The 27,899-nt window shown below is 37.0% G+C and overlaps 1 protein-coding gene and 1 long non-coding RNA gene across 2 annotated transcripts in view; one reads left to right on the top strand and one right to left on the bottom strand.

Moving 5' to 3' along the window:
* The window catches only part of LOC311077894 (B-cell receptor CD22-like), a 184,809-nt gene that overhangs the window by 89,720 nt on the left and 67,190 nt on the right, over positions 1-27,899 (top strand). The window contains exons 10-11 of the mRNA XM_084106536.1: positions 25,560-25,814; positions 25,984-26,331. Of these exons, the coding sequence (XP_083962662.1) occupies positions 25,560-25,814; positions 25,984-26,331 (603 nt within the window). The remainder of the gene's footprint in view (positions 1-25,559; positions 25,815-25,983; positions 26,332-27,899) is intronic.
* LOC311078362 lies at positions 2,963-3,550 on the bottom strand. The gene is made up of 2 exons (XR_014605145.1): positions 3,269-3,550; positions 2,963-3,072 (listed from the first exon to the last, which is right to left on the bottom strand). It is a non-coding gene; the product is annotated as an uncharacterized lncRNA (long non-coding RNA).

Raw genomic sequence — 27,899 nt, 5'->3', positions numbered from 1 at the left:
ACTGAAGAATTAAATAAATTCAATTCAATCTTTCACAGTTGTATGAGCAGTTTTTATGGAATGCATTGACTTTACATTTCATTGCTTTATGTAGTAAATTTAGAATAATATTTTGATTATTGTTTTAGTGTTTATCAAAAGTGAGTTGCCACAAACACTAACAATTGAACTGCAACTTCAGATATGGGGTATTTTAATCAGTAGTAGACTACAAGTTAAACAAAAAGTTAAGCAAAGCAAAATGGTGCAGGCAATGACAGAGAAGGTATAGTGCCATGATGGAAGCTGGAATCAGAACGCTCCACATCTGGAGGATGGATACTGCAATCATCTGGCCAATCTCCTCTGGCACATCAACAGACAACATGAGTATGGTTACTAACACACAAAAATCAGGGAACGTCACACACCCTACATGAGAGAAAGATGACAAGGTTAAAAAATACTGGTACAATACATTCAGTATGGCCTGTCTTGGTTAAAAGCCCACTCACCACGACAAGGTGCAGGCCATGAGTGAGAACATATAACACGGGACAAACATACGAGACACTACAAAACGACAGGTACAAGACATGGAAAAAATAGAAAACATACCACCGGTACAACACTGGAAAAGCAATATACAATGGTAAAAAAACTAAGGGATAGGAACAACCTTAAATATTAACATTTTGCCCAACTGTAATGAAAACAGCAATCAGGACAAAAAAATCATGTGAGAATCAATATAAATAAAAATTAGATTTAAAGCTAATTTTTTTATAACATAACTTAAAATACTGTATTAATGTATTACTGTAACACTTCAATAACGCAATATATATGATATAAAACCAAACTAACAATGGATGTTAACTTTTTGAAGCTAGCAACTTAACATGAGAGAATACTTTTTTAAAATATATACATTTTTTGTAAATATGTCATGAACTGATCCTTGAATTCCAGAAACTATCTACATAAATATTCACCAGGGTCAGGGAGGTTGCATATGTATTTCACATAATAAATGGCAAACAGATCAATATCACCTTAGGCCCCGTTCATGCGAACTCTAAGAGATATTGAACAGTCCTTAATGTGACATGGGAAAGCCCATACAAACTATAAGTTTAATCAGCGGTATATGTGGGTTAAGGAAGGCACTATGTATAAAGGCTCTATGTATAACCTACAACTGTTTCAATATTGCATGTTACTGTAGCATCGCAGCATGTGATTTGTAAGAGTTGGGCCCCGTTCATGCAGACTCCAACTGAAAATCATCCTGGTATTGGTGGGGTTCGCAGTAAGGTACATCTGACATTGAGGTTAATTTGAGACAACACATGTGTGTATGTACTTCTTTTAAAGCAGACATTGAATGTTACTTAGGCCCCGTTCATGCAGGCTCCAAGTAACATTTACAATGTTGTCCAAAGAGAGATAGGCTCAGTACCATTTTCCATGTTCTACGTCTGATAACTACAAAGTAAGTTTTAATTGGCCACATTCTGACATACACATAGAAAAACATGCTATACAGCAACCACAAACACACACACATACACATAGAAAAACATGCTATACAGCAACCACAAACACACACACACACACATAGAAAAACATGCTATACAGCAACCACAAACACACACACACACACACACATAGAAAAACATGCTATACAGCAACCACAAACACACACACACACACACGACCAACCACCTTTCCCTTAATCTCCATAAAAATGGATTAATTTTGTAAGTTTTTTGCGGACCACCTTGCCTTCTTTAATTTTATCTGTTGTCCGTCTTGCTATATGATTTAATCTAACTTTGCAGTACCACGCAGAAGCCATCTTCACCAGAACATGGACATGGTTAGCTTCAACACACGTCAAACATGTGAGTGTGCAGCTGTGGGAAGAGATTCTTCTCAGAACAATCAGAAAGAACCTGGGTGACAATGGCTGCTGTTGTTCCTCTTCCCTGTGGAGCCCTTCCCTCATTGGTTTTTAGCAGCCGCTGAAAGCATCTTTCTGTAGCTTGGCAAAGTGCAGTGATGCCTGGAGATGGTTTCTGTAGGCCACCTCTGTCCTTCAAACTAATAAATCGATGCACCAAGTCATCTGAGGTGAGCGCTTGTGAGCAAGGCATGCAATTAATCTTCTCTTTCATCTTTTTCACAGTGAAGCCTGTGATGTAAGAGATTGCTGCTTCCTTGTACTCAGACAGATTGTCAACATCTGGAAGGTCAGGGAGGGAGTCATCCTCAGGTACAAGCACTTCCACAGGCTCCACATCCACCCGGCGAGCGATGTTCACAGTCGCAGTTGTTGAGTCAAGGATGGTTGTGTTGTCCCGAAGGAGACAGTTGCCTGTGCCCCTTTTCACCTGGTGCCTTACAAGGAGGCGCTTGTATGCCCCTCGGAACTGCCTTACATTGGGGTTGTTGTTGTAACCTCCACGTGCTCTGACTGCAGAGAAGAACAACTCCAAGTGGTCCTGACTGAGTTTGTAGGTCAGAAGGTATCGGCATGGGGCAGCTGGCTGCTCTACCAGGTCTTCGTAGATGCCCATCACACTTCTGCCACAAGCAATGAAACCATAGATGGGTGCATAAACGGGTCTAATTTTTTTAATTTGAATTCCAAAAATTCCTATTTGAATCATATTTGAATTTTTTCAAAAAAATTCCATCTTCTCCGTTTCCCTCTATCTACATTAAACCGAATAATAACCCATTCAAAACAATACTATATAAGCCAAGGAACCATACTGTAAGTAGGCCTATACAATATACTATCCCCTCGAGTCATTTTCGTATCCATTCAATATTAATTTTAAATAGTCTCTTAAAATGACTCATTGTACAGTTCATCTCTTCACGTAATACATTGACCATATAATATTCCAATTTATAAAAAATGATGAGCTGTTAAATCATGCAGTTTTGGCTAATAAATCATGGACAAACACACTTGAACAGAAACGGTTTTCTTTATTTTTTACATTAGGTTATGTAGGATAGGACATGTTGTATATGGCTTCCGACCAGGATGAAAGGGATCACATTCATCTTCAAGCGTATCTGTAAATAAATAAAGGAATAAAGTTAACCGCGATTGACATTGAGATGTTTTTTTTTTCCATTGCATAATTTCATGATAATTTCTCCATCCCCCGTTAATACCCCGTTACCCATACTTCATTATTTAATTAAGTAGATACATTATTTAAAGATCGTGGATAAATGTTAGGCTACTTCATGTATACTTGCCACATACCGAATTATTTCCAATTCCTCAAAACGTTGTTGCACAATTTTTCCCCGTTGCTTTTATGGACTCTATATGGGCTTCTCCCTTGACTCTACGTCCCCCCGATTGCCTCATAGACGTCTATGCTCATAAAATATTGCCTGCGAGCTTCTCCTCCTGTCCATACGGTAATTTTTTACTGTGCGACAGAGAGTCGCGTGGCTATGACGCAATCATTAGCCTACTTTTACAAAAACTGCTTCTACAGGGCCATAACATAAGCTACAAGGTAATGGAGCATTTTATACATTGTCGTGTTTCATCTTTAGAAATAAATAATGGACAAATGGAGTCTTTAAACGCCTCAGATGTGAAGTTATTCGCTGTCAAAGTGACGCCAAAATGAATGGGAGTCAATGGGATGCTAACAGCAGGTGGGGTTCCGTTAGCCAATGGCGGCGTCCGGGGGTACCTTCAAAATAATACAAATCCCTGCCCCCTTGGTATGAATGCGAACCGGACATCTGCCATGTTGATGTTATCATGTGACCTACGACGCGTTATCACAAGCGCAACAACTTAAAAGATTTGAACGACACGTTTAATTCATCTCTCTGTAAATATCTTGATATTGATTAAACTTGCTCATTTTGTGGTCTTTTTGAAGAAACTGCTGCCCATTTATTTTGTGAATACATTTAGGGTTGATTTAAGTTCTTATATTTAAGCCTACTAATGTGACCCACCGTTTTATCCTTAACGATATTATTTATTTTTATTACGAAATCTCAAAATTGTCATCTCTTGTATGTTGCTAATTTCTTTATTTTATATCCAAACATTTTCAACCACAAGCAAAAGGTGGCAATTACTGCTTTGTTGTCCTCTTTTTCTTGTTGAATTTAACTCTCGTTTCATCCCTCAGGCCTATAAATAACAAAAAAATGCATTTTTTTATGTATTTTAATGAATTATTTAAGAAAATATATATTAAGATATTCAACCTTGTAGGTTATTTTTTCCTGTGTATAAAATTTCATATTATGTATGCAAACCCACGATATATATATATATATATATATATATATATATATATATATATATATATATATATTAGGGCTGTCAAAAGATTAATCGCATCCAAAATAAAAGTTTGTGTTTACATAATATATGTGTGTGTACTGTGTAATTATTTTGTATATTTAAATACACACACATGCATGTATATATTTAAGAAATATTTGCATTCATATACTGTATATATTTATATATAATTTATATTATATATAAATATAATTTTTTTATATATAAATTACACATTTTTCTTAAATATATACAAGCATGTGTGTGTATTGATATATACAAAATAATTATACACAGTACACACACATATTATGTAAACACAAACTTTTATTTTGGATGCGATTAATCTTTTGACAGCCCTAATATATATATCTATATCCTGTACCTCATAACATCAGTAACTGGACAGCTCTACCTAGAACGGTTTTCCTCAGCATTTGTAATGTCTGCACAAAGGGCAGCTGTGCAAAGATTCGCCTTTGGAGAAAACTTGATTTTATATGCGAAACATTTATCTTTGGTAAAGTATCATTAATATGTATGTCATATGAAATAGCTATGCATGAATACACTCTAGATGTGTATATAGTGAACATATCTACATTTTCATTCAAACAATAAATAAAGCATTAATTAAATAATTATATTTTATTTACTGACAACAATGTTTTTTACAATAAATTAGTAAAAGAATTAATCAAAGTCACTATCACACAATAAACAAATGCATATACAAGTCAACACATGAAACAAAGCTTTATTCAAACTACAATCATGTATGTAGGCTGAAGGCACTGAGGTTGTTGCGTGATGTGTTGTGCTTCACAATCTGAGGCAGTAAGGACAGGTGGAGTGATGGAGGGTCTCGTAAGGACAGGTGGAGTGATGGAGGGTCTCGTAAGGACAGGTGGAGTGATGGAGGGTCTCGTAAGGACAGGTGGAGTGATGGAGGGTCTTGTAAGGGCTGGTGGAGTGATGGAGGGACTCATCCATGGCACCGTTTCCAGGATTCAGCTCTGGGCTCCTCATCCTCAGTGCTCACACCAGCCTGCTTTCATTTAAGATCCTACAAAAATGCACAAACATAACACAAAAGCAGTCATTTTAACCGCACAATGTCCTTTCATTTCAGTATTATTTAGAAGACAAAAACGCTTTTTTCCACAAATGCCGCCATCATCTTCCCTTGCAGGTCCTGCTCCACTACAAAAGATCTGCAGCAAATGCACAGAAATCAAGAATCAGAAAAGTGCTGTAATAGCTCTGTTTGAAATTACAATAATTAAAATAAACTACAACTTAATATTTAAATAGATTGTGTTATTCATTTCTGTAGTGTCACTCACTCAAAGCCTTCATCAGCCACTCTCCACCAGATAAACACACATCTGTTCATCTGACCCTGTAACATCCAGACAAGATTCACATTACCTCTGTGATGAGCTCAACACTACATTTACATGTTGAGGTTGTTTTAACTTTTTATCCAACATAAATGTTCCTCAATTTATCAACAGTACTAATGGACAAATAAAATAGATAACTTATGTTTAGTTACTTACTTACTATAGATTTGTTCTACATAATAGCACACATTCATCACTCAGATGTCTATTTCATGTTGTGATGTGCTCTTCTGCAATACTTACTGAAGATTTTCCTGTCAGATGTAAATAGATATTTAAAATAATCGTCTTTAAGATGTATATGGTTTATGTAAATCCACTTTAGAGACGTGACTTACGTGTCCTTACTGGAGCTCCCCAGTTAGCTATATAACGTTGCATAATAAAACGTGTTTTTACAGCAAAATCACAACTATACTATACTGTGTAATGTCTTTACACCTCCAACACTTCAACAGTTTACTCTACAGTAGTTCAACACATGCAGTTTTAACACAAGGAACCGTGTTTACTCACATTTGAAAGCACCCGCGTCGCTGATCTCTGCGATGTTTGATAATGACGTATCCTCTCGCATGGCCTCCTGGGATAGAAGAGTATCCATCGGTTGATCGGTTGAGCACTCAAAAATCTGGCCGAAAGCAGTAAGCCATCCGGGAACTTCTCGCCTACTCTTTTATGAATACTGATGTTTCGAACGTACTGCTTCCTTCACATACTGTTTTCGCCTACTATATAGTAGGAAAGTAGGCATATTCGAACGCATTTAAGTCCGAATCTCGCGATAATTAGTACGTCACCCAGGTAATTCTCGCCTACTCTTTTGGATTCGTACATACTTTTTTGCTCGCCTACTCTTTTTCCCATACTAAATAGTAGGGAAGTATGCGGTTTCGAACGCAGCCAGAGTCTTAAGTGCTTTGTGCAACGGTCTGATTTAGATGTCTATCTGAAGTCTGACTATCTACTATATCTAAGCCATAGTCAAAGTCTATCTTTGTGAAACCGGCCCCTGGATCATTTATTTATTTGTGTTTGTGGATTTGTTTCATATTACTGTCATGACCTGTTTAATGTTTCCGACTGTTTTGCAACAGTCTCCATCCATTGTATTGATTACCACCATGTGGTTTTAGATGTTTCAGTCATTTTCTGCTAACCTATGACCTGTAGTTAGCTCTGAGCTCGGGTGATCTTTATACTTCTGTGACAGTATAAGTCCTTGTTTTGTCTTTAAGGTGTACAGTTCTGTGATATTGATTTAGCTTAGTTTGAATATATTGTTTTTGTGCTTTTCTTGATGTTCTGTTTCTTCTTGTTCCTCTGTTTGTAGGAGCTGAGCGCTTCCTGAAGCGGCTGTTTCTCTGCGGCACAGGCTTTACTTCACCAGGGGTTGTCATTATTGCTGTGTCATTATTTGCAGTGAATCTGGTGGGTGTGATTCTGATAGCCGTGGTGTCTCCCCTTGCAGAACAAAAAATATGTGGGAATATATTGCAAAATATAATGCGAAATATTAGATAATACATTTCCATATATGGGAAACTAGTGCTTATATTTTTCAAAATACTGCAATATATGCATTGGCCATGTATGGATTTATATTAATACATATACAGTATTTATAAATGAAGACAATAGTAAATAGCATTACATGTTATATTCACAAAGTGTTATCCTTTATTGTGTACATGTATTGCATTGCACATGTTCCCATATAAATGTGAATGTATGTTTGTATGTATGTATACACAAACATTCATAGAATGTGTTACAACAGATTTCTAGTTCCCAGCATGCTTTGCTTCTGACTGTTAAAGGAGAGTAAATGTTAAAATTAAGTGTTATTTTATGTGCTTTGCTCAATATTAATATAGGTGGAGATCTGTAAGTGTTTAATGCTCTATTGTTTTTAAGTTTTAAATGTTTTCTGGTGTGTGTGAGTTTTTGGGGTGACCATTGTGCTGAAGAGCAGAGCCTGTGCTGACGTTGATGATTGGCTGAATATATGTGACTATTAATACAATATTTTAAAAGTAATGTTTCTGCACAGTGATAGTCTCTTGGCTAAACACTTTAGTACATGCAGGTGTGCTGTTGTTAAATAGCTTGAAAATATGGAACATTTGTAAATAATTATAAAATATAAGAAATATATTAGATTATATATTTCTCCATAAATGTGTGTTAATGCTCCGTGAGTAAATATATCTGCATTATATTACACATGCAGTATCATATCTGATCACATACACATCTATATATTATGAAGTGTAATACTGAATATAGAATTACATACATTATGATATATTAGTAAATATATTGTCACATATTTTGCAATATATGAAAAGCGGCAATTACTTATTTATTATTCAATATATTGTAATATTAACACAATATATTATTCTGTATATTTTCAAATATACTGTTATATCATTTAATATATTGATCATTCATATATTAGGAAATATGTTTTCTTTTCGTGAGGGTCTTCTGTCACACCAGCCCGTTCTTCAAAAAGAAAGCCTAAACCCCCTGCAATTATTATTGTTCATTTCTGTTTTGTTACTTTCTCGTTCGACCGCTGGCAATGGTGCTGAGTACTGGTCTTAAATGGTATGGAAGTAAAATAATGTCAAATGTTTTTGAAATAAAAAGCCTATTGAATTGCACTACTTGAAAAAAAAAATAGGCATTGCATTAACCATGCTTGCATTTTAATGCATTGTATTTTTAGGGCTTGCATTTTTATGGGCTGAAATTCAACATGGTTGAATATTTAAGCTGTGAATATTTCAATTAAAAACATTTCAAACACCTTTTCATTATTAAAAATTCAATAATCCATATTCACCTTTCATATTTCACTGTTCAAATATTCAAACTGTTTAAAAATACAACCAATAATATTCAACAGGCAATTTTCGGGCCATTTTATTTCGCTTTGCAAAATTCGCTTCCACAAATTCAGTGGTTCAAATTCGACAGTAAATTCAACATTGACGTCCAGGAACTGCAGGAAAAGCAGTAGATTGCCGAGCATACTCTCCATCTGCTGTTAGTCGACCTCACCAGCAGGTGGTGCAAAAGCGCTTGTTGTTGACGAAGACATTCATTCATAAAATGGAAATGATTATCTGTGTCAGTATGTGCGGAAAAGATGATAAACACACAAAAGCTGTGTGTTTATGTTTCATTCAATAACTTCATTGTTACTTTCCCTGTGTATTCTACATGTCATCAGCTTTCTCTACCATGAACAGGATTATAATCGGTTTCCCTCAATACCTCATACTCAAGGATTCCCCTTCAGTTGGGACAAAACGCTTAACGTAGCTTAATGTACTAATACAGTGATATGAAAGATCAATCTTGCACCTTATTGGGGAAGTAGGCTGTAGGCTACTATATAGGCTACAGGCAAGCATGGACTCAGAATATGAACTTGACGCACAAAGTTTCATGCTGAGCGTTTCGTGATATACTGGCGATATACATATAAGCCTACTGGTGATATACATATACTGATATACTATATATAGTATGCCTACGTGTATTGCATTAGCTTAAACTGTCATAGCACTTGCATATTGTTGTCCTATTGTTAATTTAACTGTAAATCACTTTGGATAAAAGTGTCTGCTAAATGACTAAATGTAAAATTGGCTTGACATTGGACATTCGCACATTTAGGGACCATCTCTAAAGTTGCATACAACATTGGCATACATGTTTCTAACTTAAATAGCAAACTTAAATTTATTTGAATAAATATCAAAAATCCAAAGGGTGCGCATTATCCCTGACACTACATGAACACTTTACAGTTGGTTTTATGACTGTAAGTAGTTCTATTCAAATGCTATCGGAGTTAGAAACGTGTATACCAAAGTCGTATACACTTTAGAGACGGTCCCTAAATGTGCGAATGTCCAACATCAAGCCATCTTTATGCCAGTCTATCACTGGGAAACGCTCAGCTTTGCGCGTTATTCTGAGTCCATCTGCTTGCCTGCGAGTTTGGTCTTTTACATCACTGTAGTCCATTAATCTGCGTTAAGCGTTGTATATGTCCAGAAGTATTGAGGGAAACCCTAATAGCCTGCATGCAGCACATCGCCACAATATAAAGTTAAGGCAACTAAACAACCAAGAGAAATATATGTCAACCTCAAAAATGTAACATTGGATCTGTACATCCGCATCGGGGAATAACATTATAATCTCGTTCACGGTAGAGAAAGATGCATGTAGGCTACACAGGAAAAGTAACCGTGAAGACACTGAATTTAACATAAAACAGCCGTCATAATAATCACAAATACACTTACATTGATGTAAATGAGTTTTATGAATGAATGACTTGCTCTAATTTTGCTGGTCTTCGTCAACAACACGCACTTTTGCACCATCTGATGGTGAGGTTGACTAACAGCAGATGGAGAGTATGCTCGGTAATCTATTGCTTTTCCTGCAGTTCCTGGACGTCAATGTTGAATTTACTGTCGAATTTGAACCACTGAATTTGTGGAAGCGAATTTGCAAAGTGAAATAAAATGGCCCGAAAATTGCCTGTTGAATATTATTGGTTGTATTTTTAAACAGTTTGAATATTTTGGAAGTGAAATATGAAAGGTGAATATGGATTATTGAATTTTTAATAATGAAAAGGTGTTTGAAATGTTTTTAATTGAAATATTCAAAGCTTAAATTTTCAACCATGCTGAATTTCAGCCCATAAAAATGCAAGCCCTAAAAATACAATGCATTAAAATGCAAGCATGGTTAATGCAATGCCTATTTTTTTCAAGTAGTGCAATTCAACAGGCTTTTTATTTCAAAAACATTTGACATTATTTTACTTCCATATAAATGACTATTGGTCAACCATTGTAACTTTAATAAAACCTACTATTTCTATACGGAAACTCACACCTCTGTCTATTTCTAAGTAGAACGTAGGCTACTTGTGTGTCCTTTTTTATTTGGGTTGTTTTCCCCGATATTCCCGTCGCTACTGAGCGCGCCACATTTTGCTACAAATGGAAAGAACTGACAGAACAGAACAACACAACTTGAACTGCTCTGTTTGTTTGTTAGTTAACTCAAGCTCTCAGTTTTAAAGTGATTTAGTATTCCCTGGGTCACATGACCATAAATGACAAAAAATTACTTCCTTGAAATGACCATTGCATGTTCCCTTCACTAACGGCCTTGTGGAAGGGCTCTTCAGTGAAGGGATCCAGTTGTTCAATTTAATTTGAAAAATTAAAATCCCTTCAAGGGGGCAAAAACAGTTTGGGATTTGCCCCAAGTTCCGGATAAACCAGTCAACAGAAAGAACTGACAGACAAAACTGTGGTTTGAAACACAGAATTGAGGAAATCTTCCCTCGTCACACTCCAGCACAGGGGTGGCTGCATGAAAACACCTGGACTTATTTGTAATATTATTTTCATTGTTTGTATAAAGTACCAGTGTCTGATCTTGTTAGTGTGTTTTATGCAAATCAAGGTAAAACCAAAGACTTTGACTTGTTAAAACTGAGTTTCAAGTCACTAGGATTCATTTTCACTTCCAGTATTTTGAACTTTCAGAGCAAAATGACCACATTTACAACTAACATTTTGTCATCATTTACAAAGCGTTATAACACTAAAAATACGTCTTCCAGATGAAAACATGGACATCAAATAGACGTCTCTGAGATGTACGTGTGCTATCAGGGTATGGTGATATGTTTCTAAAGTGTGACATGGCATCCTATCAGATATGAATATGTCACAGTTAAATTTGTTTTTGCTTATTGTGTATTGAGTCTTAACCATGGGCTGTTTAAATACTCGATTCTGATTGGCTGGAAGGTGTGCAGTAAAACCGTTTAATGCACAGGTAGTTCCAGTCAGTTTGATTACAGTTCAAAATTAATCCGCTACATTGGTAACTAGGGGTGTGCCATATCATACCGTCCACGATAATACCGGTATAATTTTTTACATGATAAAAAAGTGTCATATCGCGATATCACTGATATAGCGACGCAATGACGTATGGCTCATTACGTTCCCTAGCACGCACAACAACAACACCTGTCTGAGCGCGAGAGCAGCAAGTCAGCCTCCAATGACGATTTTTCACTCTTAAGTGGTGTGCCATTGCAGTGTCTGACGATTGAAGTGAGCACATGTGAAGATTTATAGTGGTTTGATATATGCACGAGTATTTGAAAGCTTGATGTTACCAGTACTCTGAAAGCTCAGTCGGAGATCGTCCAGCCCGGTGGGCAACCAATAATTAACGTGAACATAGAGAAACTGCTAACCGCCGCTGCATATTGCCATCGCTGTCCTGTGGGAAGAAAACTCAGTTGTTAACTGCTGGATTCTGTACTGATTATTGCTGTTCTGCGAACATGGAGAACCTGATATCCGCCACTGCATCGCTGTCCTGTGGAAGAAAGGTGACACTCAGTATCTGACGCTGTCCTGTGAAAAGAGAAAGCCCACCGTCTGCTGCTATACCCACTTGTAGCCCCTTGTGCCCTCCCCCTCCTCCCCTCTGTATTGCTCCGTGCAAGGAAGAGATCAACTGGTAGCCTTCCTCCACAGAAGCCCTGTTTAGACGAGTGGCCCTACGAAGACTCTAGTGGCAGTGACATTCCTTTTTAAAGTGTTTTTATATTTAATAAAAAGAATCAAGCTTTTATATCACGTCGTTGTCTGACTCTTGGTGTAGCTCCTCCGGAGTGGTGGTTGTCCTCTGCCCTAGCGGTGACGCATGCATTAAAGAATTTTATTTCCGCTTCGCGTCGGGTGGTTCTTCGCCTCTACGTCGTGCATTAAAATCCTTTAATGCATGGCTAGCCGTGGATTATCCCTTACTTAAGCCTCCCTGTTACTGATATCATCCAATGAATTATATAATAAACAGATTTTACAGTCACTCAGTTGATCTTTTTGTCCAAATGTCTGTTGAAATGCTTTGGCCTCAAAAGTGGATTTAGATGATCTTAGTTCAATTTCCGTTATTGAAACTGCTAAAACAAGTCAGTGTGTTTGATATGCATTTGCGCACAAAATGTCTACTTGCATGACGTATTTCCTCTATTTGGCCCAAGTGTTCAAGTAGGCGTGAAGATTGCAAGTATGTGTAGAACTTTTGAGAAGCTTTTATTTATTATATTTTCAATACTTTGCATTTTACAAATAAACTTCTACATGTCTGTTCAGTAGTCGCTATGTAACTAACAGAAGCAAATTGCAAATGTTGTGCAAAATAGGCTTACACAAACCAGACTCATCTTTACACACACCAGACTCATTTTTACACACACCTGACTCATCTTTACACCAATAAAATGTGCAACACTTTGTTTTTACAACCAAATTTTATGCGTGCTAATTAATTTAAACTACGGTGGAATGTTTTCCTCGACATCTTGCGATTTCAGGGGACGTGAGTTTCCGAACATAATGCATGCTGGGATACGCTTAGCCTTGAATAACACTCTGAAGCAGTATTGGAGATAGTGTGGGTTTAGTGGGCATTAAGGGCACTGCAGTTTGACATTTTAAGACATGGGACAGTCGTGCTCTCAAGTGGCCAAGACCGCAAGTGTGAATATTTGGACAAGGCTCCTGACTGACAGATGAAGCAAAATAACCAGCTATTGTCCTAAAGTTCCAGTATTTGGCTGGTGACGGGTGTTCATTTCCCATCCTGACTGTATAAAGCTTCATTCATTTTACATATGTGCATTTTTAATACATTATAATTATAATTCATATGAAGCACACATTAGCTTCTCCTAACACATAGTGAACAGTACAGAAAAAATACAACCAGTAACTTTCATTACTTCTGAAATCAACATGTCCAAGAGTCAGATGTAAAAGCTGCTGTAATGGCAGTAAAGTGCACTGGATCTTTTTGACCACTAGATGACAGTAAAGTCAATGGAAGTGCAGGAAAGATTTGAGTAATGGATGTAATTCCTCTATTTTGAGAGGCTGTTCACTGCAGAGTCGTGGGTGGAGAGAGAAGTCCAGCTCTTCTCTCTGGATGTAATTTGGGTGTAATGGGTGGAGCGAGACGGTCCAACAACACCCTAACCGACCCATAACTCTCTCCCTCCACCCATTAGATCCACTGAGGAGGAGCTGGACGTCATTTGGCTCTGCAGTGACCATCACTGCTCCATTATTAGGAGTTATTAAATAGATCCATCAGTGATGTATTAGTGTTTATGAAGACCATTAAAACTATTTCTCCTGTATCTGTCGTCGGTCTGGTCTCTGAGTGCTTGTGTCGTCTGTCAGAAACTGCCATTGACCCACTTAAACTCAATGTAGTTCCTGAGGGTTATGACTGTGTGTGTGTGTGTTGCTTCATGTGTTAAACACAGAGTTTGTGTCAGAAAGAGGAAGTGAAAGAGCTGTAAAGATGCTGCTCAGACGCTCCTGCAGACATGATGAGCATCTTTACACTGTTCTTTCTCAAAGCAAACATCTTTCACATATTCTCTCACAAAGATCTGACAATACTGAGCTCTACAGAGATACATGTAAAGCTTATGTGTGTTTGACATCTGAGACGTTAACTTTCCTCTCCAGTTGTTCGTGTAGTTGAGATGACGGTCACTCATAACCAGGAAGAGGAAGACCAACATTTAGTTGCACTTTATAAAGTGTGAAAACTGCAGCGTCTGACGCCTTAAACTGCGGATGTTTTCCTCATTTGGGCGTCGACACTGAAACATTGACACTTCAGAGGTAAGACCATTTTACTGTTATTTAAAATAGTTCAGTAGAGCTACGATTGATGTTTGTAAAAGTGTTTTAGGTGAATGTTGATTTGATGAAGTGATTTAAACTCCAGAAGCTCAATATCTGTTGTAGATTCATGTGTAAATATTGTGTGAAGCTCTTTAGACACACGAGGCCTGACATGAGAAACATCATCAGTTCACATCAAGCCTTCAATGAGCCGTGAATTATTAATCATCATGTGCTTTATCAATAGAGTTTGTGATGTTGTGTATAGATGATGCTCATAATGTCATAATTGTCAGTTTTATGATTGCAGAAGTCACTATGGTGTCGTCTCTCATAAAGTCTCTTCCTCTGATCGTAGTGATCATGACTGCGGGTGAGTCTTCAGTTTCACTCACTATAGGCTACTGAGATTTTAACAAAAGATGATTGAGCTCGTCACACTTATAAACGGACATGAGTGTTTTACTGTCAGCTAACATAAAAATGATCAAAAGTGAAAAGATATTTGTTGTATATACACCTGAAAGCCTTTTCATTCCTCATTTCTGTGTTTCAGGGGTTGATGGTCTGCAGGATTGGGGAGTGAATTACAGCTCTTCATATGTTTGTGCATTAAAGGGATCAACAGTGAAAATATCCTGTACTTTAACACATCCTCGAGATTATGAAATCAGAACAGCTTTCTGGACCAAAACTGTTGGAGGATCACCTGATCTGTGTTCAGATCCACAGAAGAGAGCAGGGATTCAGTGTGTCAGAGAAGATAAAGACACTTCCAGCATCACTTTGACGGCTGTAACAGAAGCTGATAAACACATCTACTACTGCAGATTTACTACAGATAAAGCGGAGGGAAAATGGACAGGGATTCCTGGAGTTCAGCTTGACGTCACAGGTAAAACTACTGAACTCTCAGAAATCGTCCACAGAAACATACAAACACACACATCACACACTTTCTTATGTTTCTGGATCTGCCAGATGACCTTCTTTATTTGTTGAAACACAAAAGGGGATATTTTATCAAATGTTCTTATAATGACAGCACCTTCTTCAAGCTTCATCCTTCCCTCGGGTCATTTTGACCCAGAAATTTTGTCTTGAATTTTTTTTTTTAAATCAAGTGTTAATCTGAGGGGTCCAAGACCCCATGACTTTTGTCGCACTTGCACCGCGAATACACAAATATATTTTTTTATTGGATTCAAGGAGTTTTGTGGTTGAAATTTAAAGAGGACCTATATGCAAAATTCACTTTTATAAGCAGCCCAACCTAAGAGTAGGGAAACCCGCCCACGACTGGTGACGATCTGCACTAGATCCCGCCCTGAGTGAGAAGAAGCAGCAGTCCTACATTACTGTTTACTTTATGTATATAACAATGTCTGCGCCTGGAGAACATTATAAATGTTCTGTTACTGCTGGATGTACGAATATACGAGTGTCCATAGACTCCAAGTCACTGGACACCGTGGATATCATTTTTGACGGAAATGTGCCGAAGAACGTCGGAAAAATAGCCAAGTTTCCATCCACTTTTTGCACTGTTTTGTAATCGACAAAGTGAATATGCGGGGGGAAAAAAAATTACGAAATTTGCCGTCTCCAGCCTGTTTCCATTCAATTGGCCTTTTACCGATAAGATGGTGTGCGTGATGACGCCACGAATGACGAAAACGATTTATCGCATATGTTTTGGTGTATTGAAAAAAAATCTGCCCTTGAGCCGTTTCCATACATAGTTTTTATTAAATATCGCAAATTCTACCTTTTGGGGTTCCACAAGTCAGCACACCCCCCAACACCAAACAAACAAACCAAAAAAAAAAAAAAAAGAAATTTAAAAAGACTCTACAAGTTTAAATGTTTTAGAGACCTATTGCACAGAAACTGCACAAAAAGATATAATATAACATAACATTAAATAGAACTGTCCGTGATACAACAAATTACCGTACAGAACTTACCAGAGCTGTTGATATTTGTAGAAAGCGACGATACCATCGGCGTCTGGCCCAGTATGTGATCCATTTCACTGAAAAATTTAAACTTCGTCTTCTTTTCCCCCTAGAACCACTACATGAAAGGTCACGCTTTTCTGCCAGGTAACGCTGTTTCAGTGGCTTAGTGTAGCTATTAATAGCCATTTTTATTTGCAACTCCTGGAATGTTGTAAGCATTCCTTTGCCGTTTCCATCAAAAATACTTGTAATCTCATTTTCTTCAATTAAAGGAACACTATGTAACTTTTCAACCTTCATAATATATTTCCAAGACCCTTGTGATGGTACATCGACTTACAATAGGTTGAATGACACGTCTGCCATAGCCTGACGGGGTCTGTATCGCTTTTACTGGCACTACGTAACTTCGGGGTTCGGGTAGTAACCCGAGCACAAACAGAACTACAAAATTCGACTGCTTTACGGCATACGTCACTTCCCCCACCACTTCCTCAAATCTGGACGTGAGCGTTTATATACTGTCTATGGACGTGAGAGGCCAACCAGCGTTTGTTTTCGGCTTTCGTGCGTATGTTTTTGTCATGGGGGCTGTTTACACCTGGCCACTTCATGCGTTTTCTCAGATCGGATAGCTATCTGATCGTGAAAAGACCAGGTGTAAATGTCTTCCGAAGCGGTGGTGGTGGAGAGGTATTTACGACAGTGCAAGTATTCCACAGCGACTCTAGGGGTCGCTGTTTGACAAAAACACAATTTCTCCACAGTGTGCCTTTAAATGGAGAAAATAAAGAGTCTCGTCATCTGTCCGCCATGGTTTTTGTTGTGATGACTGCACCTTGCACGTGTTGAAAATATCATGTGACACCACATTTATTTGCGTTAAAGCCCATTCTCTCGACAAAAAGTTTCCAAACTAGTTTTTCGTGACATTTGAAGTATCGACAGAATTTAAAAAAAAGTTAAAAGTTAAATGGAAAAAGATTGTGTCAACATTTGCAAAAAAAATATCGATAATTGCCATTTCCATCAGCTATATGCTTTTTTCGCAAAAGAAACCTTGGATGGAAACCTGGCTATTTTTATATATTTGCGCAAATCATTTTACACATGACTGCTTCATCAACGAGGGTCAGTACAAAGCTGGATTTGCGAAAAAGTTTTTTCTGAAGGATGGGTCAATAACAAAGTTTCGTGCAATAACTTACAATGCAATAACACAGCAACAGTGCTTCAAAAATGCTCTTCAGAAACCTACGGGTGACGACATGGACGTAGTGTAGCGGCTTGTCAATAGAGGGCGCTGGGGCGCCGCCCCCATCAAAATTCCAGAAATATACATGTATACAAAAATGATATAAAAATGAAATAAAAATAAATAAAATAGTTTACTCATACAATGTAAGTAGTAAGAGCCTCAGCATTTAATAAAACTGGCTTTAATCGGTTAACTATTTTCTTTATGTTTTTCAATAAGTTTCATGCGGTTTCATGTGAGAGGGACGCCGGTCAAATGGATGTCTATAGAGAGCCTAAGTCCCTCCCCTTCTGGTGGAACACCATGGGACCTTAATTCGGAAAAATATTGTATGGTAGTCTAGTCAATACATGGATTTCTCGGCGACGTCATCACTGCTTGCGCACGCAACCAGGAGGCAAAAGACCCGCAGTCTTCGTACCGGAGTAAAGGGTTTATGCTAGTAGCAAAGTGGTGGTGTTGTCGCTAAGTCAAAATGCCAAGGAGTTGTTGCATAATTTATTTACATGCAGGCCTATCTGTTGTGTTTTATCTGCTCATTTAAATTATACATGTTGTAAGTAATTCCAAATCTAGGCGAATGGAAGAGCGGGACAGAAGGAGGAAGTTGTATGTTATATTCTTTCTATTCATAATTTGACAAGCTGCACATGACCACAGCACGTAGTTGTATGCATCAAGGGATTTGTTTGCTCTAATCATTTCTCTTGTATACACACTTGGTGTCTGAATAAGATAATTATATATATCAGGCCATACAATTGCTGGCCACTTCTTGTCATCCACAATCCAAAGATCGTCATGTATTGCGTAGGGATCCGGCAAGATCTCACCATTGCTGAGAGTAAGTTTTTTAATATAATCGCCACGGTCGGAGGTACTAATGGCTTCCCACATAATCCATCGTCAAATCTTTGATTTACAGTAAAGTAACGTTATATGTGTCATGAAATGTTGCAGGTCGTAAAGTAACGTAAACAAGGTTAACTTATATAAAAGCAAATTCGGGCTCTATAGATGCTGCACTGCTAACATTGGCTATTACATTACTAACTTAGTCTAACATGATAATTCATACATGCATCACAGTATGTCTGGATTTTGATTCGTAAACAGTTGGACGTTTTACATAATGTTATATAAATATGAAACACAAACAAACAGATCCAACTCTGAAATTGCAGTTTATTATTGAGTCAACAAGAAATTAATTACAATGTTCTTTTACAGAAGTCGGCATAACAGATAGCGGTTTTCTGCCTCCTGGATGCGCGCGCATCCGGTATTGTTTGTATACAAGAAACCCGTGTATGGCGAGAGACAACAAATATTTTGATCTCGTTTGAATTGTGCGCTGAATTACACATATGATGTTTGTCAATTTAAAAGAAACATTTTAAAGTCAAGAAAGTCACAGTTTGATGTAAAACTGTTGAGGTATAAGACTGTGAAAATACGTAATTACAAAGACTACAAACCCACATGTGACGTCATACCTTTTCTCTCAATGAATGAAGCTAACTTTACTGAAGTTAACGTCTGTCATTTTTGTATAGTCTTACGTTCTAATCGTAACGTTACGCCGTCATGCCTGAGTGTTTTGTACCAGACTGCACACATACGAGCAACGGCTTGCTCGTTGTTTTGCTTCCCGGGAGATGTAGTTCATTGAGCGATTTTCACATAAAACTAAATGTTACTCTTCTGTGACAAACTGCGACTTTCTTGACTTTCATAATTATCTTTTAAATTGACAAACATCATATGTGTAATTCAGGGCACAGTTCAGACGGAATAAAAAGATAACTTGTCTCTCGCCATTGACTACCATACATATTTTTTCCGAAATAAGGTCCCATGAGCCGGAAGTGGAGGGGAGGGACTTAGGGTCCTTACATTTTCGGGCAGCATGTGACCTGAAGCTGGTCTCTAATTGGTTTCTTAAAGATTCTCCTCCGGACAGGTCGCTGCGTCCCTGGCGAATCAGAATTGGATACATGTTATTTTATCCAATCTGATTGGTTCTCGTTTCCTGCCATTCAACTCAACGCTCTTTGCCACTATGAGTGCGAGTGCGCGGGCGACACCGTCACTCCGACTCCGTCAAAACCTTGCTAGGCTGATCATTTTCGTAGAGAGAATGGCAGAAGTTAAACCAAATTCTGTCATTGATTTAAAAAAAAATAATAATTCACAAGGCGTTCGCTGGAAGAAAAAAAAGGATAAAGGATCTCGGATCGGACCAACCTGATTTACAGATCCAGCAGCAGGCCAGTGACTGAGGACGAAGCTACACCCGGAGCTTCACCCAAATGGAATTCCAAAGCTGCCAATATTAAAAATAAATAAATACATAAATAAATGTAATAAATAAATAAATATACATAGAAAAGCAAAAAAACAAAAATAAATAATTATTTATACATTTATTTCCTTATTTATGTATATATTTATTTGTTTCCATATTTATTTATTCTTTTATTTATTTATACATTTATTCATTTCTACATTTATTTATACATTTATTTACTTTTACATTTATTTATTTCTACATTTATGTATTTCTACATTAATTTATTTCTTCATTTATTTCTTCCTACATTTCTTCCTGCGTAGGGTAATGAGGAGGGCGTGGTTTACCTCAGACATAGCAATCGAGCTCAGAGTAAGCGAAGGCGAAGGGTTGAGGCCACAGTGACACCCTGTGGCGAAATACAATAAGTATAGCTGACTGACGTTGATACGGTCTGTGACTGCGAGGTATATGGTCAAAATCCTAAATCTTACTGTGTGACATGGATAGGCTACTCTTTATTCCGGACATGGCCGTAGAACATCGTTTGGTCTGGATTTGTAAAATGTCCTGGGCTAACAAACATGAAACAGGGACTCTGAAACGGAAGCGCTTGATATTTTCCATTTTTCGGTCAGAACTCACGGAAAGAAAGCAGGGCACATATAGGCTACAGTGAAGTCGACGCAAGCATATTGACCAATGCTTTTTGAAACGAGACCATTGCATTTTAATGTAGCCTAATTTCCAAAAACAATACTGACAGCAACAGAAACATTTTTTTTATTCTATTAAGCGGTGGTAGTCTTTAGCCTACCTCCATAAACTCATGTCCAGGGGCAACCTTATTAAATGTATGAACGTCACGTTAATCCACATCGATAAATTCAGTTATAGGATAAGACTGTAGGGCAGTTAGCCTACCACTAAAATCCAACTAGAGCTTCATCAGAGCCATCAATACAGAAGAGATCTTAATGCTTTTACACAGCAATTAGTCTACAAGTGCATAAAAATATTATGAAGTGTTTTACATTTTGAAGACATAAATATGACATGATGGAATCAATGAAGTGATAGGCCTACGTTTAATATGAGACTAAAACAGACACCAGGTGGCGGAAAGTCACTGTCTTAATGAGTGAGTTCAATCCACTCGTTTGATTCCTTAAAATACACCGAAATTACTTTTGAACGGCGTAGATATTCGTATTCGTTTAACTAGAGCAAAAGATGAATTCTGTCTTATGCGCGGGGACGCGATCGATTATAAACTAAAAATAATCTCTGCTTCTCTCTTTATTAAAAGGGTGTCAGTTTCGCTCCGCTTGGGGCACGCTCAAGCTCTACTGTCGGCCACAGCCAAGTATCCTTTTGATAGGGTATGCGTGAAGAATTTTTCTATACCGGCAGGTGCACGCGTCTCAAACCATGAAAATCTGTTCCTAGGGACTTTACCAAAATCCATCATAATAGCAATGACGGATAACGATGCTTTTACCGGCGCTTACGAAAAAAACCCATTCGCTTTTAAACATTTTAATCTAGAATATTTAAATCTCACCTCTGACGGCGCACACGTGCCAACGCGTGCTTTTCAGCCGCAATTTAATTTAGGAAATGCCGTAAGAGAGTTTTATCAACTGGTTACCGCCACGCGGAGACATCTGAAGAACCAGTCTCTCGCTATAGACAGGGAGGATTTTCTCGACGGCTACACACTGTTTGCCTATAACCTTACTCCGGATGAAGAGTGCTCGCAGCATGTGTCACTGATTAAATCAGGGAATATTAGGTTAGAAGCACGTTTTAGAGAGCCTCTACAAAACACAGTAAACATTTTAATTTATGCTACCTACGATTCTCTCCTTGAAATATCAAACTTTCCTGCGAGTCTTAATGGGCGTCGCCATGACACTCGATACTTCCTGTTGCCGGTATCTCAGTTCCGGTTTAGCGTAACGCTTAATGAAGCTTGCACACAAGGGATACTCGCGTCGCGGTACAAACGGGTGAAACTGATTACTGACAAGTAGTAATGCTGACAGATAAGCAATGGCTCCTTGTGGCTCAACGTGTACCGTTGTCAGGTGCACAAACAACACGCGAAAACTGAAGGATTTTATGAATGGGAGTTGTTTCCAACATAAACGGACCCTCTACGCCAGGGGTGTCAAACTCAGTTCCTGGAGGGCCGGAGTCCTGCAGAGTTTAGCTCCAACCCTAATTAAACACACCTGATCCAGCTAATCAAGGTCTTCAGGATTACTAGAAACTTCCAGGCAGGTGTTTTTGGAGCTGGTTGGAGCTAAACTCTGCAGGACAGTGGCCCTCCAGGAACTGAGTTTGACACCCCTGCTCTACGCAGAAAGAGTGTTTCTTGTAACTCTACTTAGAAAAAACTGCAGTACAACTGTATATATATTTTTAAGTGGTATGTTTATTGTTTTCAATAATTAGAAAATTAATTCGAGAATTAACTTGAATGTGCAGCAATTTGTACAAATAGAGAGTATGTTGGCCTACTATATTTGTTGTAGCCATTAAATAAGCGCATTTAGTTTCATATTTGTTGAAATATTATAATGTAGTTTTTTCCATCTATGTTGATTATAAAAAGTGAACACCATGATCATCTTCATCTTTGCAGCAGACACTGACAGAAAACTCTAGTTTATTAATAAAAATCAATGCACGCGTGTCACTGGATTTACAAATGCACATCTTGCTTGTTGCACGCACACTCGGCACACATATGATGTCGAAATAATGAGATATTGTGTTGAAATAACATTATTAATAATAATAAATCTTTAATAATATTTGATTGAATGCCGAATGTTGTGCTTGTTCAATTTAATAAAATTAATACTTTAATTGTGATCATTAAAATAATTGAATATTAAATATTAAGTGGCCAATTTTGCTCATTTATTAAAAGTATTTATATATATAATATATATAGCACCCCCTCAGCACACGTTAAAAAATAAAAAAAATAACGTGAAGTAAATTAAAAGTAGCCTATCCATGTCACACAGTAAGATTTAGAATTTTGACCATATACCTCGCAGTCACAGACCGCATCAACGTCAGTGAGCTATACTTATTGTATTTCGCCACAGGGTGTCACTGTGGCCTCAACCCTTCGCCTTCACTTACTCTGAGCTCGATTGCTATGTCTGAGGTAAACCACGCCCTCCTCATTACCCTACGCAGGAAGAAATGTAGGAAGAAATAAATGAAGAAATAAATAAATGTAGAAATACATAAATGTATAAATAAATAAATGTAAAAATAAATAAATGTATAAATAAATAAATGTAGAAATGAATAAATGTATAAATAAATAAAAGAATAAATAAATAAATATGGAAACAAATAAATATATACATAAATAAGGAAATAAATGTATAAATAATTATTTTTTTCGTTTTTTTTTGCTTTTCTATGTATATTTATTTATATATTTATATATTTATTTTTTCTTTTTTACATTTATTTGTATATTTATATATGTATTTATTTATTTTTAATATTGGCAGCTTTGGAATTCCATACACCCGCGCTTGTTGTGAGAAACGGAGGTGGCTGGCTTTATTTGCTTATTTGTTATGCTGTTCAGTTCATTGCATTTTGATGTTCATGTCATGTATTTGTACTCAATATATAATCTAACTGTACATATCTGTTCTGTTACAGTTAGTAACTGAAGTGTAGATCACATTTGTACAATTATATGAAAAAAAGATGATTGAAATAAATGATAAACTCTAAAATTTCAACTTTTATCTTTTCCAGGTTTGATTCTAATCATAATGTAACATTATTTGAAAAAACAAAATTTCAGTACAAAAAAAACATTTTGATTGTTAGAATTGTGATTTCATAATATTTAGATATGAATCCAACTGGAAAATCTTGTGAAAAGATGTCTTTCAGTTAGTCAAAGTGGAGCTCTATAGCCATCTAGTAGCTAAAATGATCATTTTTTACTTTTAAAACTACATTTTACAAAATATGGGCAAAAAGTTTACACTATACCATGTAAAATTATCCATGTTATCCCCATGAATGAAAGTTAGAAATATGGGTCTTTTATAAAGTGAATTTTACATAAAATGCTGTTTTTTGTAAAAAGCCTATTTAAATAAATATTTATTTATTTATTTAAAGAAATTTAAAATATATCATAAATCTTCCAAAAACTGCACAAATGTTGAGTAAAAACATTAATAAACAGTGTAAAATTACATTTGTAAAAAAAACAACAACAACAAAAAAAAACTATTATTCTGTTACAAAATTAAATGTTATTGTCTGGGGACCCCAAAGATAACTAGTGTCGTCCCAAATGAAGAATCACCAGCCCCCCCAAAATAATTATCACCAGCCGCCACTACCATAGTATTTAATAGTAATATTGAGTGATATTGTATATTATCTATGGCAGCAGAAAACAGGGTTTCTAGTCGTTTTCACGGATCCGTGTGAATGGGGATCGTTTTGACGATGATGTCGTCTGTACTTGGAAAACTCAAAGGAAAAACGTCTCAGTTTTAAGCATATCGTTGTCTTGTAAACGTACCCTTAGTTTCCTCAGTTCTGTGTTTCGTGTCGTCAATGTTAAATGTGCTTGTTAAATTTCTCCTTCTATTTATTCTCCATCGTTGTGCGATCATTACAGCCACCGAGCGTGACAGTTGCTGAAACTCACTAGCACTGAAAAAGATGAAAATAAAAGTTTTAATGTGAGATTCCCTGTTCATTAGGAACAATGACATTATATCATTGAAACATTCATTTGCTGTAAAGATGCTTTAAACAATATGTACTAAAGCACTGTACATGTGAGAATTATTAATTAATTATTATTATTTTTTTCCCCTTTAATTTTCTCCTTTTGTGACCTGAAAAAGAAAGAAGGTCATGTGGCTTCATAACAAAACCATAAATAATGGATAAAGGACTTAACTTTAAGCTGACAGTGAATCTTGTTGTTGTTGATGATGATGATGATGTTATTGTTGTTGTTGATGATGATGTTATTGTTGTTGTTGTTGATGATGATGTTATTGTTGTTGTTGTTGATGATGATGATGTTGTTGTTGATGATGATGATGATGTTGTTGTTGATGATGATGATGTTATTGTTGTTGTTGATGATGATGTTATTGTTGTTGTTGTTGATGATGTTGTTGTTGTTGATGATGATGATGTTATTGTTGTTGTTGATGATGATGTTATTGTTGTTGTTGTTGATGATGATGATGTTATTGTTGTTGTTGATGATGATGTTATTGTTGTTGTTGTTGATGATGATGATGTTATTGTTGTTGTTGATGATGATGTTATTGTTGTTGTTGTTGATGATGATGATGATGATGTTGTTGTTGTTGTTGTTGATGATGTTGTTGTTGTTGTTGTTGTTGTTGTTGATGATGATGTTATTGTTGTTGTTGTTGTTGTTGATGATGATGATGATGATGATGATGATGATGATGATGATGATGTTGTTGTTGTTGTTGTTGTTGTTGTGTCAGACCTGCAGGTGGAGACACAGCAGAGTGTGAAAGAGGGAGATTCAGTCACTCTGACATGTAAAAGCAGCTGCTCTCGGCCTGAACAAACAACATTCATCTGGTACAGAAACACACAGATATTCACTAAAGGAATTGTGAAAGTGAATCAGCTTCATCTGTGGTCAGTCAGTCGTTCTGATGCAGGAAACTACCAATGTGCTGTAAGAGGAAATGATCATCGTCTGCGCTCTCCTGCTGTTTATCTCACAGTTGAATGTGAGTACAAACTGATTCATTAATATTAGTGAAATATTTCACACACTTGGAATTTCTACATTTCATTTAGTTGAATATATAAAGGTACAAAAATCTTTGGTGTGATGAAAGATTTCTGCGTTTGTTTCTGAAAGCCTCTTTAATTATTTTCCTCATTTCTGTGTTTCAGGGGTTGATGGTCTGCGGGATTGGGGAGTGAATTACAGCCCTTCATATGTTTGTGCATTAAAGGGATCAACAGTGAAAATATCCTGTACTTTAACACATACTCAGAGTTATAAAATCGTAGAAGGTTTCTGGACTAAACCTGTTGTAACTGATGGACAATCACCGAATCTGTGTTCATATCCACAGAAGAGAGCAGGGATTCAGTGTAACAGTGACTATTATAAAGACACTTCCAGCATCACTTTGACGGCTGTAACAGAAGCTGATAAACACATCTACTACTGCAGATTTACAGATTATCAGGATAAAAGATGGACAGTGATTCCTGGAGCTTGGCTTGATGTCACAGGTAAAACTAATCTTTTTGCATTTATTATATAGTAGTGCATAAATGACAGGAAAGTTGAGGGAGAAACAGAAAGGAATGAGATGAGCACATGATCCAGAGCACAACAGCTCTTTATATCAGCTGTGTTTGTCAGGTGTGATGAAACTGTCAACATGAAGCATTATCCCATCCACCTCCACGAATGAGTGTTGATCATGTCGCCTTGTTGAAGTAAATTGTAGTTTACCTTGCTTTACCCCGGTCTTCTAAAAGTAAAAAGATGACTGTGAAAAATAGTAGTAGGCCTATAGAATTAAATGTATTTATGGTGAGATTACTACAATTTATGGATAAATTACAATTTATCTAGATCGTTTCCGCACCGAGTCTATTTCTGCTGTGCTGCAAACGCTGAATTAAATTGACAGCGCATGTTTCGTGGTCAAAATTAACAAAGATTGACATGAAAATGTAGTAATTTCACCATAAATGCGTTTAATTAAATAAATTGTAGTCTCATTCGTGGAGGTGGAAAAACAAGTTCTTTGTGACATGCAAGATTTATTTTATTAAAATTTAAATGGAAAAGAAAAGAAAAGGCATGAGAGTCGGCTGTTTTTGTCAATTTACAGTTAAATATTTGACCACTTGCTTGAGCAACTTAATATAAGTAATGCATGGAATAATAGCCCTACGTTGTTTAAATTGTTTAAACGTGCATGCGTCCATTAAAGAGTGTAGGTTATATGTGTAGCCTACAAAGAGAATCGCAATGCTGAAAAAAAACATTTTATTAAATAAAAGTTGCAGCGTAACTTCTGGATTTTAAATAAAAATAGTAAGTGTTTGTGGTACAGCCGTGAATCAGTTATTCACTGCAAACGCATCATATATGAAGCACTATAGCGCGTGCTGCTCCTGCACCGCACACACACACTGCACACGGAGTATGTGGGAAACGGCCGTAAGATCCACCTACAGTTCTTAGAAACTTAGATGTGTCACGCACATAGTATCTCTATATTTCGTACAACAGCAGCACTCATCTTGTTTGTTTACAGCGGATGCCGATGAAGCGGCCGTAAACCGGAAACTGATATGCCGACTTCTGACAATAGCGGAAGTTCGTCGCGACGCTTGTGCACATAGCCTATACAACACCGTATATTTTTATGCTCTTTTCTTTTTCGCCGGCTGCTCGGAGGTAGTCATTTTTACATTTCCCGCTGTTGTCACTTGTCGTCATCGTTGCTACGATACGTGACTCACAATGACTGAAACGACCAATTAAAAGGGCATTCTCTGATGATGTTCCAAGATGTTAAACGCCCACTGTCGCGAATTTGCAACAAACCCCTTCCATTCAGACTGCAGGCGAGATCGCGTGTGTTTTCCCCCAATGCCTGTTTGTGCACATTCGATACATACCTAGGAACATTTTGCACGCACTGGTTTCTCGTAGGAGCGGTCGGAGTGGGAACTACATCCGGTTCACCGAAGCTAATATTTTGGTTTGCAAAATCCGCATATCAAGGGCGCAAATGTGGAGAAATTGCCCAAAATGAGTTAAGTTGTGCTAAGATAAAAAT

The sequence above is a fragment of the Abramis brama genome (genome assembly GCF_963993115.1).
Source record: "Abramis brama genome assembly, chromosome: 2".
Classification (NCBI taxonomy): domain Eukaryota; kingdom Metazoa; phylum Chordata; class Actinopteri; order Cypriniformes; family Leuciscidae; genus Abramis; species Abramis brama.
The sequence above is the reverse complement of the archived record's forward strand: the minus strand, read 5'-3'. Positions and strand labels throughout refer to the sequence as shown.